The sequence below is a fragment of the Schistocerca americana genome, chromosome 3 (genome assembly GCF_021461395.2).
Source record: "Schistocerca americana isolate TAMUIC-IGC-003095 chromosome 3, iqSchAmer2.1, whole genome shotgun sequence".
Classification (NCBI taxonomy): Eukaryota; Metazoa; Arthropoda; class Insecta; order Orthoptera; family Acrididae; genus Schistocerca; species Schistocerca americana.
The window spans coordinates 698,719,152-698,735,565 of record NC_060121.1 but is presented as its reverse complement, the minus strand read 5'-3'; the positions used below and the strand labels follow the sequence as shown (position 1 = coordinate 698,735,565).

At 39.5% G+C, this 16,414-nt stretch overlaps 1 protein-coding gene across 4 annotated transcripts in view; it reads right to left on the bottom strand.

Annotated features, from left to right (window-relative positions):
- LOC124607076 (zinc transporter ZIP11) overlaps positions 1–16,414 on the bottom strand; it is a 436,282-nt gene that overhangs the window by 357,892 nt on the left and 61,976 nt on the right. For all 4 annotated transcript variants that reach the window (XM_047139249.1, XM_047139250.1, XM_047139253.1 and 1 more), the window contains one exon: positions 3,525–3,713. In XM_047139249.1, the coding sequence (XP_046995205.1) occupies positions 3,525–3,713 (189 nt within the window). The remainder of the gene's footprint in view (positions 1–3,524; positions 3,714–16,414) is intronic.

The window sequence follows — 16,414 nt, the reverse complement described above, 5'->3', positions numbered from 1 at the left end:
GTTTGTGACCATACTGGAGTAGGTGGTGGTGGGGGGATGTATGGGGCAGGTCTTGCATCTTGGTCTATTACAGGGGTATGAGCCATGAGGTAAGGGGCTGGGAGCAGGGGTTGTGTAAGGATGGACAAATATATTGTGTAGGTTTGGTGGACGGCGGAATACCACTGTGGGATGGGTGGGAAGAATAGTGGGCAGGACATTTCTCATTTCAGGGCACGACGAGCAATAGTCAAAATGCTGGCAGAGAATGTAGTTTAGCTGCTCCAGTCTTGGGTGGTACTGAGTTACGAGGAGAATGCTCTTCTGTGGCTGGATGGTGGGTCTTTGGGAGGTGGTGGGAGACTGGAAAGATAAGGCACAAGAGATTTGTTTCTGTACAAGGTTGGGAGGATAATTTCTTATAATAATAATAATATTGAAGCCTTCACAGACTGTAATTAGTCTTTTTACTTCTCTTCTTTTCCACTACCCCCCTCCCCTCACCACCACTCCCCTCACTCCCCTCTCCTCCGTCTAACCTGCAGCACTTCCTGGCTGGGATACTCCTCCTGGCTGGAATTTATTTATAAGGCATTTGATTTTAAGTTCATTTTTTACTATTATTGTTATTATCATTTTGGATGTGGGGTGCACAACATCATAATCATCAATTCCCTGGCAAAAAGTCAAAATGCTGTTTTTGTGAGGAGAGGCTGAAGGCTGTCCCTACATGCAGAATGGTTTAGAATGCTTTAAAGTCTGCCTCCTCTCTCCAGTACTCCAGGGAACCTGTGTAACATTGGTGGCAGTGACTGTTGGGGTTGGTGGATATATCTCCAGCCAAACCAAGCACTACCCTGATGTCACTATATAAGACACACACAGCCAGAATATACTGGACCCAAAGTGACACCACACACTTACAGTGATGGTTCCTCCTGCTGGAGGAAGAAACCAAGTGTGAAAAGGACTATGTCCCATGCACAGTCTGGTGGGCTGCAATTCCTTCCATTAGTGAGGTTGGCACAACGTCCGACGTGGCTGGGGTGTTGATTTAAGTCACGACAGTTTGTTTCCCACCGCCTCCAACCATTGTTTCCCACTGAGATATTATTTATCTGTAAGATAACGAGATAATGGAATGCGAAGGGTTGGCACATACATACACCACCATCTTTGGCAACTTTGTTGGCTATGTCATTTCCCCTTATCCCAACATGCCCAGGTACCTAGCAAAAGATCACATCCTTGCCACTTCGTTAGAGCTGCTGTGAGCAGTCTTGGATGGGCTACACTGACTTGTCTGCCATACATATTTGGTGGACTGCTTATGGTGCACAGAGAGAATCAGAACACACAATGAACTTTGTACTGCAATGCCTGTGAATCCACTCCAATGTCATCATAATGCCATATAACTCTGCACCATAATTTGTAATTTGTTCCAGAAGGTGCACTTTGAAAACCCTATCCAGGAAACAGCTGAACAGCTGAGGACATTCTCTTGCTGGTACCTGTTAGGGTTGGGATACTCTTCCTTTCAAGTTGTGGGGTACTGTCCACCAAACAAGATCTTACTGAAACAAGACAGAAGCTTGACCTTGGGTGCGGACACAGATGACAGAGCACGGCATATATAACTAATCAGGTACTGGAACAGTGTCTGTGGCTGTGGAACAGTTGACTGCAATTTCCACAAGGGGAATGGAAGAGTGTAGATCTGTTTACATGAAAAGAAGTGGAGTTTCCTCATTTCCATAGACCACCAGAATACCACGAACACAGGAATTTGTCTGGATGATGCAGTGACAGTAAAAAAGTGTTCAGCTAAAACCTCAACCACGTCTTTAGGTGTGTCCACAAAGGTCCCATTTCTCAACAAAGCCATAAGGTGAGGAGTATTGCTCTTGCCTGAATTTCACCTTATTTAGGCCCAATCTTGCACTGTGGAAGCTGCAAATTTCTTCTGGAATTTTGTCTTTCATTCATTAATCCCTTGTCTCACTTGTGCCTCCACAGATCTGAAAGCACAAAGGTTTTCTATATTAGATGGTGTCTGAATTTCTGCAAAGCTGATGCCTGGCTCTGAGTGCCAAGCAACATTTGTTATTCCACCAAGGGACAGGGTGTTAAACTGAGGAATGGAATCTGAGGCAGCTCAGCACGGGTGATATTGTCCACCATCACAATCGGGCTGTTCAAAGAAGACCTGCTGACTGTATTGCAACCACTTTCCCATTTGAACTATCCACCTTCGCAGTCTCCTATCAACCATTGTCCGTGTCAGCAGACGTATCAACACTGGAAAGTGGTCACTGAAATGCAAATCTGTGGCCACTCCCCACTGAAATTAGTCTGCAATAGCTGGAGCGCAAAGAAAGATCAATGGATGAAAACGACCCTGTAGCTAAGGAAAAGTCTGCCATCTCACCATAGTTCAAAATGCAGATATTCTGCAACATGCTACAGAGTTGGACTATTGGAGCAAGTGATAGCCAAGCCTTACAGCACATTGTGTGCACTGAAAACCCACATGAGGAGGAATGGGCACAGGGAGTGCCTGGAAGAGTTCTGTCAGTGCATCTGGATCCAACAGATTGTAAGATTGTTCACTTTTTTGTTCAATGATCATGCATGAATTATCTTGGTATGTTATACCATAAACTACAAATGGAATATAAATAGAAATTTTTGTGCAATTCTTATTCCTTCTCATCTCGTGTGACGGTAAGTCTCCCTTGACCCACGGTTCTGGGTGACTTTCCTGAAATCACCCCTTTTCATAGACCTCTCAAGTCCTTTCCCTTCACCACTCTTCCTTCTCCTTCTGCCTGAAAGAGGAGCCACTGGCTCCAAAAGCTTGCAAATTACAACCATCCTTTATGTATGTGTGCTGCACACTGCTTGGTGAGTAAATTTTTTTTATCTATCCAATTAACTAATTTTGTCAATAATTGATAGTTTTCACTGACATCTTATTTTAAACTCTAACACATCAACACAACACATGTGCAATCCTGGAACAAAAAGGTTATCTTTAAAGCAAACACTACAGGAATAAACTCCCTAATCATACATTTGATTAGTGTTTTCACCAGGGCAAGAATTAAATAGGAACTATGGTAACCCTCAACATAATGCAAGCGCCTTTTACCTAAAGTAGTGGAGGAAGATGAAATGCAGAAGCAAACCTGCAAGAACGATCTGTAAAGTAAATATTGAAATGTTGAGTGATCAGGTAACAAAAGAATTTAAAAAGTGAGAAAAGAGGAAGAAAAATACAGAAAACAATGTAAGCAAAGAATAAGAGGCACACACAATTGAAACAAGCACACATAAATTGGACAGCTGCAGGATGTCGGTTATATGTTCCACAGAGTATAACTGTGGCCTCTCTAAATGATGAGGAACAAGTCAATCTGTTTATAAATATAACACAATAACTTAGTGAAAACTATGACCATTTGTATGAACTTTTTTCACACTAACCTTAATATACACTTGAAAGATTGAAAGTCATCAAATACAATCAATATCATACAGACCTGGAATATTATGAACTGTAATGGCAACAATCAACAAGAGTATTCTCTTCCACTGCTTATTTTTTGTTTCTTCCACAATATCAAGTGTTGAACCAGCAGTGAAGGAACTATACGGGTCTTGTGCAGGAACTGTAGCTGCTATCCTTCTCCGTGAAACAGCAGCTGGACTTGTAGTTGCATCTCCAAAACCTATGTTACAGAAAAATCACTACATCATGCTCCATATCAATATATCTTCAAAATTTCTCACTGTTATATAATTACTTCAAACAAAAATGTTCCGTATAAGAACATGTATTTACTTCAAATCAGATGTAGAGCTATTTGTGCAGTTGATGTCTTTTTTTTATTTTATTTTTGATTTAGCTGAACATATTTTAGTAATGTTGAGTGGTCTCTCTTTTTTACATGCAATACAGCTGCCTGCTTTCAAAAACTAGAAATGGTGAAATTTAAAATTTTAAGTTCTTTATGTTACATGAAATTGTTCCACAAAAAAGAGAGGAATTACAACAAGTACATGACTGCCTGGTAGTGCACAAATTCAGAATTTATGCAGCAAACTGGCATAAATCAAACTGCTTTCATATTACTTCATCATACACATGAAATTAATCACAGATAGAAATATGGCAGTTTTTGGCAGCAAAGTGCTGTATCAGTGATCCACAAGGTTCACAGCTTTATTTCGTTTTACCTAATCCATCCCTGGAAACACTGTAAGTTATATTGCTGGTATTAAAGATTGCTGAAAGAGATCCAACATTTACAAAATAATAGTCCAGTTCTTGAAATCCCATAGAACATAAAGAGGAGTCAAATTGGATTTTGTGTAACTGATGCACTCTGAAACACTGAAACAAGGGCAAATATTGTTATCCTGGAAGAAATATGAGATATTAACCATAACACATACACAAAAACCTTCCATGGTTTAGAGTAATGTATTTGCCTGACACAGTTGATTAAATCTCAAATGCTCCAGCCTATAAAAGTGCTAAGGAAAATGGAACATTTATGTATATGAGTTTCAAGTGTCATACTGAGTTAAAAAGAAGGTACAATGTGTATCACAGTTAAAGCCAAAAACTGAGCAATGAACCAACAGTCAAAACAATATTTATTCGACAGAAGTGTGCAGTAAGAATATTACATAATGTTAACTGAATATCTTGCAGAAACATCTTCAGAGGCATAAGTATGCTCCATTACATACTAATATACTCATTCACAAATAATATCCTTACAGAGTAAATTTGGGATGAACAACAAAATTCGCGTACCTAAAGTTGGAAGTAAATTTAATTTCTACATAGACTATGCATCCATTTCCATGGTTCAGCATGGCGTTTTCTATTCTGGAGTGAGAGTCCGTAACAGGTTGCCAACAGATATGCAAAAAGTTGATTTTCCAGGTATTCAAAATCAAAGTAAAAGGGTATGTAACTAACCATACCTATAATAATTTATCAGAATATTTGGACTCAACATCTAAATGCTATTAAACAGGTTTTGAATTTGCCAGTATGTTGACAACTGATAGTATTCTTTATAAAGCTATGTACAGCCTTATTTTGAAGTATTAGATAAAAACAGCAGTTAAGTAGCATAAGAGGAAGAACAGTGGATTTTCTTCTTATATACATATATAAAATAATCTAGGAGTAAATTCCTATAATAATTTGTGTTGGCAAATTAGGATGAATCATAATTAGTTCTTAGTATCATTCACAAAAGTTTCCTGCAGTAGCTGCTTCAGTTTGTTAACGTATGACATGACTACATGTCTAAACACTTTCCTTATGAAGGAACTTATAGAACATGATGTTTGGATGAGCAAATGAATGTTTCCCATTCATTACCACTAATACTCATCCTGTCCCCATGGTCTCATTGTCAAGTTTCTACTTATTTCCTATTTCTGAGCTTTAGAAATGAAATAACTTAGCACAAACAGCTCTACGAGGCTTCATTATATGAGACTGATTATCCTCTATCCTATTACTTAACTCCACCCTGGCAGCTGTTGCCATGTGCTAATTAAAGTGAAACACTTTTGTATTGGATCAGGCATTATAATCATTGTTAGCACAAATGATAAAATTTTGAGTTTATCATTGTTCTGGTGTCAGCAACAATAATTCCACATACACATTTTTTCCAGCTATTTTATTTATCTTCTCAACCTACATCATAACGTGCTCATTATGGTGCTCAATATGGTATTCTCCACATCCTATGCAACCATGGCACTGTCTCATAAAGTTGTTTTGTAGCTGTTTAACAAACTCATTGCTGTTTGATTAACCCTGTGGTGCAAATGTCCACTGCAGCGAACAGCTGTCAATGTCACTTCTTTGATGTTTTCAATCAACTCTGAGGCTGCAAATGCACACAGTGCATTCCAGTGTACACACTCTACTGGTGCTGTGCCCTGTGTGCATTTGCAAGCTCAAGACTGATTGAAAACACCAAAGAAGTGTCCACTGCAATGGACATGTGCACCACAATTCTTGCCACGGGGGCTTCTTCAGTTTTGACAGGTGTCTTGTACACAATGCTTTTCACATGAGCTCCCTAGAAACAAATCAAATTGGGTCAGATCTGATGAACAATCTGGACAATGAATAATTCTTCTTCTTTATCATCCACATAAGCAAGCATATTTTTTTCCTAATCAGGAGTCTATACAGTTTGTGATTCTCGCTGTTGGGTTGTGATATCAATTTCTCTCAAGTGTCGGAAAACTTTTGGAAACTGTGCGTGTATCATGTGCCCTCTTTGTGGGTGCTTAGCCCAATACGATCTATCAGTGTTCCCACAGTTTCTACCTGCTTGTCCATAAAAAAAACTCATTATGGTAATTCCTTAACGAGGTACAATTTCATTTCACTAGGGATGATTATCTTACCACAGACTTTTACATCAAATAGTGACAACACTACCATACCTGTCAGATCATCCGCAGTGTATTAATGGGGTTTCCCATCCCCACACCTCATGATGTATGCCAACATGTTAAATGGACTATCTTGCACTTCTATTTTAGAAACTATGTACAAAGTAAATCAGTTTATTACATCAGGAAAAGGTTAACAGTTTCCCATATTTCAATGACAGAGTTATTCTACAACATGTTTGGTTTCATAACTTTTTACTTAGTTATTTCCACACCAGGGATCCTCATCTCAAATTGCTCCTGTCCATCGTTGCTGAAAGTTTGTGTCATTGTCACAAAAAAATCACTGCTGAACCAATTGTGTACATGCAAGATTGTGCATGTATAATAAAATCTCATATGTAACAAAATCTCTAGCCTATTGTCATCAACCTGATGTGAACATTCAAAGAAACTAGTCATTTTATGGCTCTTCTCTATTCTTTGTCCACTAGCAAATTTTGTCTGTCCTTTTATTAACAGTATTACCAGCAGACACCAAGAGTAAGACACTGAACTGCCTGCCTCCATATGTTACAGGTTAACATTAGTGTTTGCACATTCAAAATTCAAAGGTTCAATTCCTGAATACCACATAATATTTTTATGCCATGAGAAGATGTAATATGGGACTCGCCACCCTCATGAGACCAAATCAGAAAAGTATGTGGTGAAACGGACATGCATGCAGCTGAAGAAGTGTCAAATAGAAAGACTGAGTGTTATACATTTATTTATAATAATAGCATAGAGCACTTTTAACACATATTGACAGTCACCAAGATAGGCTCAGAGAATGTATCAGAAAAAAGGTGCAGTGTTGTAGCAAAGGAAAATTTATTCTTCTTGTTGCACAGAAAACTTCAAAGAGTAATGTTGGCACTGGATTCATTATAAGCACAACTGTATTATGAGGATACTTTAAAATGGCAATTTTAAGTTGGGGGTAGGAGGTGGGGAAGGAGCATTTTTAAATAGTTTAAGATACCAGCATCAGTTGGACCTGAACTACCTCATTTACGACATAACCAGACTCAGCAAGCAACTGTAAGGTAGTTACCGAATGCTTTGTGTACTCCACTTTGTTATGCATTGTGAAATGCTCATTGTTTTCTTTTCTTATTTTGAAATGGATGAAGAGGCTAATCCTGGTCACTCACAGGGATCAAGTACAACTCTCATAACACCAGAAGGAATTAGTGATCTCTATGACCAAGCATCGGTTCTGCTTTCGCAGAAGCATATAATGTAAGTTTAGCTGCCAAATTTGTGAGAGGAAGGCAGTGACTGTTCCCATGCAATGCTCCTCTCCCCTTGAGTTCTTGGTTGTTTACCCTCAAGGGCCTTTTCCATTTTATAGTGTCCACACTATTGTGTAAACTAGACTATGTATTTTTCTTCTTTTTATCAACAAAGTATCTACATCTGTAAATACATGGATTGGAATAAAGCAGAAATCAAATGTCAAATAATTCAAAAGGAGAGCAACATACAGCTTTATTTCATGAAAACCTTACACTGCATTAGTCCCTGAATATTATATGAACTAGAACTGATTGTTTATTATGTTTTCTAAATGTACAGTTTCGTTCACATTAACTCGTATAGATAGTGAAAGCAGAGGTACCTCATATGTCAGTATACCAATGGAATAACTATTTATTTGAAACACTACAAATTCTGTATAAGTAATTACTTTCTCACAAGATGCTTTTAGAGATTTTCACGAATTTGTCATTTTTTTCTCTGTAGACTCTTAAGCAAAAGAAATTCTAGTCCCTACTACATAAAATGACTCTCCATTATCTGACAACAAATTAAAAGTGTTGGACCATTATATTTACTTGTATTTATTGCATGAACATCGGAATAAGGTATGAAGTATATTCCACTAATTCTGTTTGAGGCCACTTGGCTGTCAGTGTTTTTGTGGTTCTTAGCACCCTGAAACTATCAAAGAAGTAATTGATATGTGGAGTGTTTTATTTTAATATGAACTGCTTTGCCTCATGCCATTAACAACGTTGATATTTGTAGCTGCCATCCCTTTTGGAGAAGCTAATTGAATCTCTCTTATGCAACTAATTATTCTATTGTTTCACTTTACACTAAATATGTTTCACCAGATTTCTGATCTCAAAACAAATCACATGAATAAATGTTTGTTGTTGTTGTTGTTTTTTAACTATTTGGTCGATGTGTCACTATGATATTTGGTACTCACTGAAGCCATTCAGATTACCAACCATCAACATGAAATACAGAGGTAACAGCAGATTGATCTACAGGAGGGCTCTACTGAATACTACTTATATATTTATCCGAGACATACCACATCAAACAGTTGCAAAGGTAACTAATATTAAACACAGACGTTCTCTTTCTAAACTAAGGAACATAATTAATAATAATTACATGAAATATATGATTCATAGAATCTCAACAAAAGAGGACATCAACTGTCATAGACCCATTCCCCATCAATAAAAAAACTTCTTGTAGCCATTCCTAATGTTATTTCATCTTTTGACTGTTACATGCTTTTCTTACTAATTGTTTGTGGGAAAGGATTCATTCAAAAAAACTGAAACGAGCGTTTGGCATCATTGGCCGGGAGGCCCCTTACGGGGCAGGTCCAGCCGCCTTGGTGCAGGTCTTATTACATTTGATGCCACATTGGGCGACCTGCATGCTGGATGGGCATATGATGATGAAGACAACACAACACCCAGTCCCTGAGTGGAGAAAAACCCCGACCCCATCGGGAATCGAACTTGGGCCCGTAGGACGGCAATCCGTCACGCTGACCACTCAGGTATCAGGGCAGACAAGGATTCATAGTGTGACAGTATCTGCTCTTCTTTTTAGATATTATTCTTGTGCCGTTTTCTTTACGTAATAATAAGTTTGCTTGTTATGAATGAACTGATTATTTTGGGTGTGGTCTCTGCTATTCAAAATCTACCGGACTAAGGTGTTCTTCATTTAGTGGGAAATACTGTACTTACAGGATTTCAGTGTTTAGACCACACTCCAATACCTGTCCTAGGTACGTGATAGTACATCATTTTTGCCATTTTTGGCACACATTACAAGGAATATCAGAGGGAACATAGAGGATGGAGTATAACTTTCAGTTTTTGTCTCTTATGTAAGATGTGGTCGGCCAAAACTCGGTTACAGCAACTGGAAGAGGCAATAGATTTTATTTTCTGTAACACATCACTCAAATCTTCTTTGGACACTGAAGCAGACAAGAGACAAGAGTACCATGGAGTGGAAAGCTGCAGGTTTTTGTGCTCTTGCATGCCATGATTAAAGAAGTTATTACTGTGTCTGTTGTCATAGCTGTTGTCAATGGTAAGATCTAGGAAGTTTATAAATTTATAATCAATTTCCACTGTGAACTGATTTTACGTTGACTGTTTAGCACAGAAACTAGCTTGGCTCAGCATGAACAGAATTCCAACTATACATTTTCTGCACATGTACTGACTGAGGACAACTATCAACCACAGCCTCTTGTTCTTCACTTAGCAGACAAGATCCTAAAATTTAACTGTTGGAAGGCCTAGTAATCAATTAACATCTGGCCCACAGTCCTGATTCAATACTTAATGATCAAGCACAGCTCAATATTTGCCCTCCTTCTGAACTTCACTTACCCCTCACATTTCTCTAATTCTTCCCACACTGACTGTTCCACCCTATTCCTCCATTTTTTCCTATACTTAACTCGTTTTATTGTGGTAATCAGTACATTTTATATATTCTATTGTTTTATAATACATACATCCTCCACACAGTAAGAGAAACATTTTTCATGTCGCTAACATACAAAATATACACATTGGTGGTACCATCTGCAATGGTGCATGTCAGTGGCACATCACACGAAAGTTACTTTTGGCCTCAAGTTTTGCACACCAGTGTAGTTAGCTGGTTCAAACGAATGTAGGTTGCAGTAGGGTAAGCAGAAATGAAGAGGCTTGCATAGGATAGTGTCCAAATGGACACTTTGCAACAGCACAGGGACTGGACCAGTCAGCAGCAGGGTAACATCCTCTTCTCAGATGAGAGCAGATTCAGTCTGAATAGTGATTCTCAATGTACCTTCATATGGCAAGAGGTGGAAACGCATAATGCAACTAGGAACATGACTGTTTTGGTGGTCCAGGTGTTAGGGTGAACGGGGCATAATGTTGCATGAGGTGATGTTGCATGAGCATAATCACCCACAAATCTTTTAACACAATACACTCATTGGTCAACGTGAATTATACTCCTCCCCTATGTGCACCTTTCCAGGGCTGTATTCGAGCCTGACTACCTTTTTATGGATGACAATGCATGAATGCATCAAACGGTGCAGATGGAACAGCTCTTCGAATGAGAGGATATTCGGCGAATGAACTGGCCTGTCTGGTCCCGATTAAATCCCATCAAACACACGTGGGATGCATTGGGGAGACACAGTACAGCAAACTCACATGCACCAATGACAAACTAACAGTTGTCAACTGATATGGTGGAAGAATAGATTGCCCTGCCATAAGAACTCCTTGCCAACCTTGTGGGCAGCATGGAAGAACATTGCTGAGCATGTACTGCTATCAATATAGATCACACACCCCATTAAGAACCATGTCACAGCCACTTTTTATGTCCAGAGGACCAAAACGAATTGTAGTAGTTTCAGTGTAATTACTGTCTTTCAATAAGGGAGTCATTTCTGTTAGTCTCACTACATTTTTCTTTCAGTTACCTTCTGTACTAACTGTAGCAGTTCTTACAATGTAAGGCCCAAGTTTCATTGAGCTACACTCCTTGTCAGTGGCACATCACACGAAAGTTACTTTTGGCCTCAAGTTTTGCACACCAGTGTAGTTAGCTGGTTCAAACGAATGTAGGTTGCAGTAGGGTAAGCAGAAATGAAGAGGCTTGCACAGGATAGTGTCCAAATGGACACTTTGCAACAACTGAAGCATGTCATCAAGTCCAAATGCTCAGGGTGTTGATGGACGTCATCACTCAGTTGCAGGGTAATGCCCATCCATGTGTTGTCATGGTTGTTTCAAATACACTGTAGAAGTTTTGCTGGAAAACCCTTACACATACTCCATACAGTCTCGATCACTCCCATGTGATATCCATATTTTTGAGTCCTCAACAAAGACATTCCAGGCCATTAATTTGCTTCAGATGAAGTGCATATTTGGGTATCATGGTTCCATAGGCAGTCCCAAGTATTCTTCCATGAAGGCTCTGACTGCCTTCTCTCTCAGTGGGATAAATGTATTACCATTATTGTTAAAACAGTTTACTCACTTTTTCTCCATCTGCCTCACTTTCATTTGATTGCCAGTTACACTCAAGCCACATGTAAATTCCCTCTTGCAGTGGGCACTACATAATCAAGAGTGGAAAGCTCTACTCACATATCATTGCATTCAGTCTACTCAATCGCTAAATTTAGACAACAGAACATCAGAGACTTTAAGAACATTTATTGAAGGTAATGGTACAATCTTGCCACTCTTTATTACCCTTCATTTCATTCTTTACCAAAGACACCTAACTTGGGCCATCTCCCCTGTAAGTACACTGCATAAAAGAACTAAAGAATACTTTTTTGAAACCGTGTAACTGTCTCCCACTGTGAGGCACAAAGTTGCCTACAACATTCCTCTGTAATGATGCAAAAGTGTGGCACCCTGCAATGGCACACTTGGGCTCACCGATGCTTCAAACAACAAGGTGTCGATACATGTGAGAAAAAGGGCAGAGCTCAGAAGTTCACGTGAAAGGTTGGTTAATGATGTCACACTGGCACCAAATCTAGCACAATTCTGCCATGTCACCATGCACATATCACAAGAAGGAAAGGTTGTCATACATCTTCTTTCCCACATCTCACCCTTTGTCTTGACACCACTGTGATAGAGTTCAGAAGCATGATGCCCAGCACTGAAATCATGTGTTTCTCTTATGGTTAGCCAAGGAAATCATATCAGACCCACTGCTACTCAGAAATGACATTTAAAAGGCCTCAGGAAGTGGCATAAGTGGTGTCAATGAAACCACCCCTTCGATTGGGGCACTCATTTCCACGCATTTTGCAGTTGAAAACAACAGTTCGCAGTGAGAAAAGCAACAGGAAGATCTTCCTGACAACATTTCACACTGCTGATGCTCCCTAGATGATTCAGTCCTCCTCTAGGCCTGCAGCCCCATTGAACTTGTGAATCAGTGCAGAGGAAGGTTTAAGCCAAATTTCAAACTTGTGTGTCATAATGGGAGACAATTACAGTGTTTCAAAAGAGTGACCCTTTCATTGTTTTGTGTCATGTATCTGAACTTTGGGGGGGGGGGGGGGGGGGGGGGAAGAAGGAAGTAATGTGAAATTAATCGAGACATACACTTATGTATTAAAAATTTTCAATACTTTCAAGTGTGCACATTCTTGTTCATTTTAAAATCTGTCCGTATGGTATGCAAGCTTTGACAGAAACTTTAGTTATCTTAGTTCTAGTTCTCATAGAGGTACAACCCAGTACTCTAAAATTAAAAGGAAGTTGTACAATTTCTTTCAGAAAATTTATGTGAAGAGGAGGAGGAGGATGATGAGGAGGAGGTGGAGGAAAGGAAGGTAAACTTAAAAACCCTTTAAATACTGTTGTTATTGTTGTTGTCACTTGTTAGTATAGTATGAAAATATCATTTCAAGAAATCAAACTCTATTTTTCTTCTGAATGATTCTCTTCACTATAACAAGAAAGACAATCTTGTAAGTGTAGCCCACCCAACTTCAAACTTCTACATACCAAACAGTAGCTGACATACCTCTGAACACAAAACACAATTTACCAACTGAACAACATGTGTATGAGGACACACCATTAGGCTCCAATTACATTTTGGATCCTTGAGTAACATGTAGAAAAGGCAGAAAACTGCTCAACTTTGGACAATGTGTTTCTTAGCACTAACAAACACAACTCTCATTATAGCTGCCTCCATGTCTCTCATGTCATTGCCACATGACTAAGGTAAACAGATATCTTGGCAAGTGTGGGATATTATATGAGTGTGTAGTGGAGATTTTGGAGGAAGAGGACAGGAGGGACTTGAGGAAGGTGAACAGGAACAGGAACAGGAAGAGGAAGAAGAAGAAGATGATTAGATTGAGTTTTTAAGGGACTCAAACTTCTGATAGTTATTAGCCATTTTATCCTCATAATCTACAGGCCAACAGCAGAGTTTTGTAAGTAATATAAGAGAGAGTAAAGCAGAGAGCTGTGACATGCCCACATGAAATGACTTGTGGAAAAAAGTCAGCTGTGATTATTGGTAAAAAGATTATTGGACATGAACAGGGCAGGTACAGCAGTGGCAAAAATTGTGCAGGTAAAGGCTGTCCTGGGACAAGAACTGAGACAGAAGATGTACACAAACAACTCCCAAACCTATTCTGTATCAACACTAGGAGAATATGCTAACAAAATGGAAATTTGATCCAATGCATTACAAGTAATATGAACAAATAACATACAATACAGGAAATAATTAGGGGAAGACTTTGGGCCTCTGCCATGTTCCACTGAGCAATAATTGACGACTGGCCATGTTACCAACTCATATTTTAAGTGCGCATCAGGATATCCTCAATCATTTACATGAAAAGAACTGAAATGTCCAACAGGTGTCGACCACAATGTGGGAACCATCATTCATCCCATCATCCTGGGTGCTTGACATTGGGCTTTGAGAGCTTCAATAATGTGTAAGCCCTCCATGAGTGTTTATCATTGCTGGACACCAACACAAAAAGCTCCATGTAAGTCTACAGAGGTCATCCTGTGGTATCAGTTCCCATTCTTCAATGAGAGCACACGAGAGATCTCGGAGAGTCTGTGGTGGAACAGAAAGATCCTGAAACCATCTGTCAAGCATGTCCCATATATGCACAATGGAATTAAGGTCAGGGCTCACTGTCAGCCATTCCATTACTTCAATGTCCAGTGACCTTCACAAGACATACCGCCACACATATGCCCTGGCATTAGAAGGAATTCAGAGCCACCACCATATGCAGCAGCCACTACATAGCCCAACAGGATCTGTTCAGAATGCAGCCTGGCAGTAAGGTGACCATGGACAACACAAGACCCATATGGCTGGACAACATTTGGCAGATACCGCTCACCACAGGTCTCTGCAAACGAACATGGCCATGAATGTGTCAGAGGATATCTCTACTCATCTGTGAATAACATCTTTCACCACTAATAAGTTACTGGTTGACATGGGAATGGCAGAACTGAAGGTGAGCTGCAAGATGATGAATTGTAAAGCAGGGTACTCAAGCAAGACGTTTGAGTCATGAGGTACTTTCTTCAACCTTTTCCTAACAGTCTGACAGAACACAGTGGCCCCAGAAGCCCTTCTGAGATCATCTTGCAATGCTCTGGCAGTAGCCGTCTGATGCAGCAATGCAGAATGGCCACATATCAGTCTTCAAGTGGCAATGTAATGCATTGGCAACCTTGTCCAACTCACCCTGTGTGCTGACCTGACTCTCTGTAGTGTTTCTGCAACCCATTGATACACATAAAGAGGCACTGGTATCTGTAGCAACACAAACAAAAGTTCATCCTTTTTGGATCAAACAGATTGCCCTTGCAACTTGCACTGCATTAAGATGTCACACTGCATGTGCTTGGCTGAACACAACAGCCACAAATGACAACTGCCATCTGTGAACCTCACTAGAAAACACTTGAGACACTGCTAATTTACATGGTATGATGTACTAAGGTCTTTAAATTTTTCCACTTTAGCAAATTTCCATATCCCTACCTGTAATGGGATGTCATTAGGGGCTTCTCTTGATACCTCTATTACCTCGGTCATTTCCGCATTAATCCGTAACCCGATCTTACTTGCATTTTGCGCTATGTCCTCTACAGTTTCTGCCGTCTCATCCTCTGATTCTGCTAGAACTGCAATGTCATCTGCATAACCCAATAAATCTGTCCTACCATTTAGCGTCATCCCTTTGTTTTCTCTTTTCATTTCTCGGATTGCTTTCTCTAGGACCAGAATAGATAACAGTGGTGAAATAACATCACCTTGTCTTACACCCGTTCTGATATGGAATTCCTCAGACAGCTCCCCCTGATACTTGACTCTGGCTATTTTACTGGAAAAGTTATTTCTATCTGCACTCTTTGAGTTTTGGATGTGTGGCCATAATCAAATGGTTTAACTGCTTTAGCATATCAAAAACTAAAAATCTTCTGAAAACACATACACAAGTGAAATTTTTTTTAACATTTTGATACGTGCTGAAGCACCATTCACTTGATAATAGGCACAAGGCCAAAATCACACTTTTACTGTCAAAAGAAACTATGATGTCACTTAAAAAATATATGGATGAACTGGTGTTTACATCTGAGTAAGGGTGGAGTCAGGACTGGTGACCACGGGAGCAAAACCTTCACAACTTCAGCTGTAAGTCTACTGCTAAAATGAGTATTTTATATCATATGATAATATAAACTTTCCTGTAGAAAGGTTCAAATATGGACAGAATCTACATCCTAGGTCAAGTGTGTTTCGGCAGGTCCGAGTAATGTGGCAACCAATCAAAGTCACTCAGCAGCTATGCTGAGGAGGGTTCTGTATGTAACATGTAGTCATGTGTGAGGCAGGTATGACCAATATGGATGCAATGTAAGATTACAGTTTTTCTTCAAGGAGTGAAGGGACATTCTCCACTTACTGATGGGGCTTTTATCATTCGGCATTTGTTGGTATGAGTGATGGTCGTCCAATCTTCTTCCCAATTTTCTAAGATAATGTGACCGAATTGTGCTCATAAGTCAGCTTCCAAGATCTGAATTGGCAACAGGTCCATTGTGGTTAATATTAATGTCATGAGATCTTT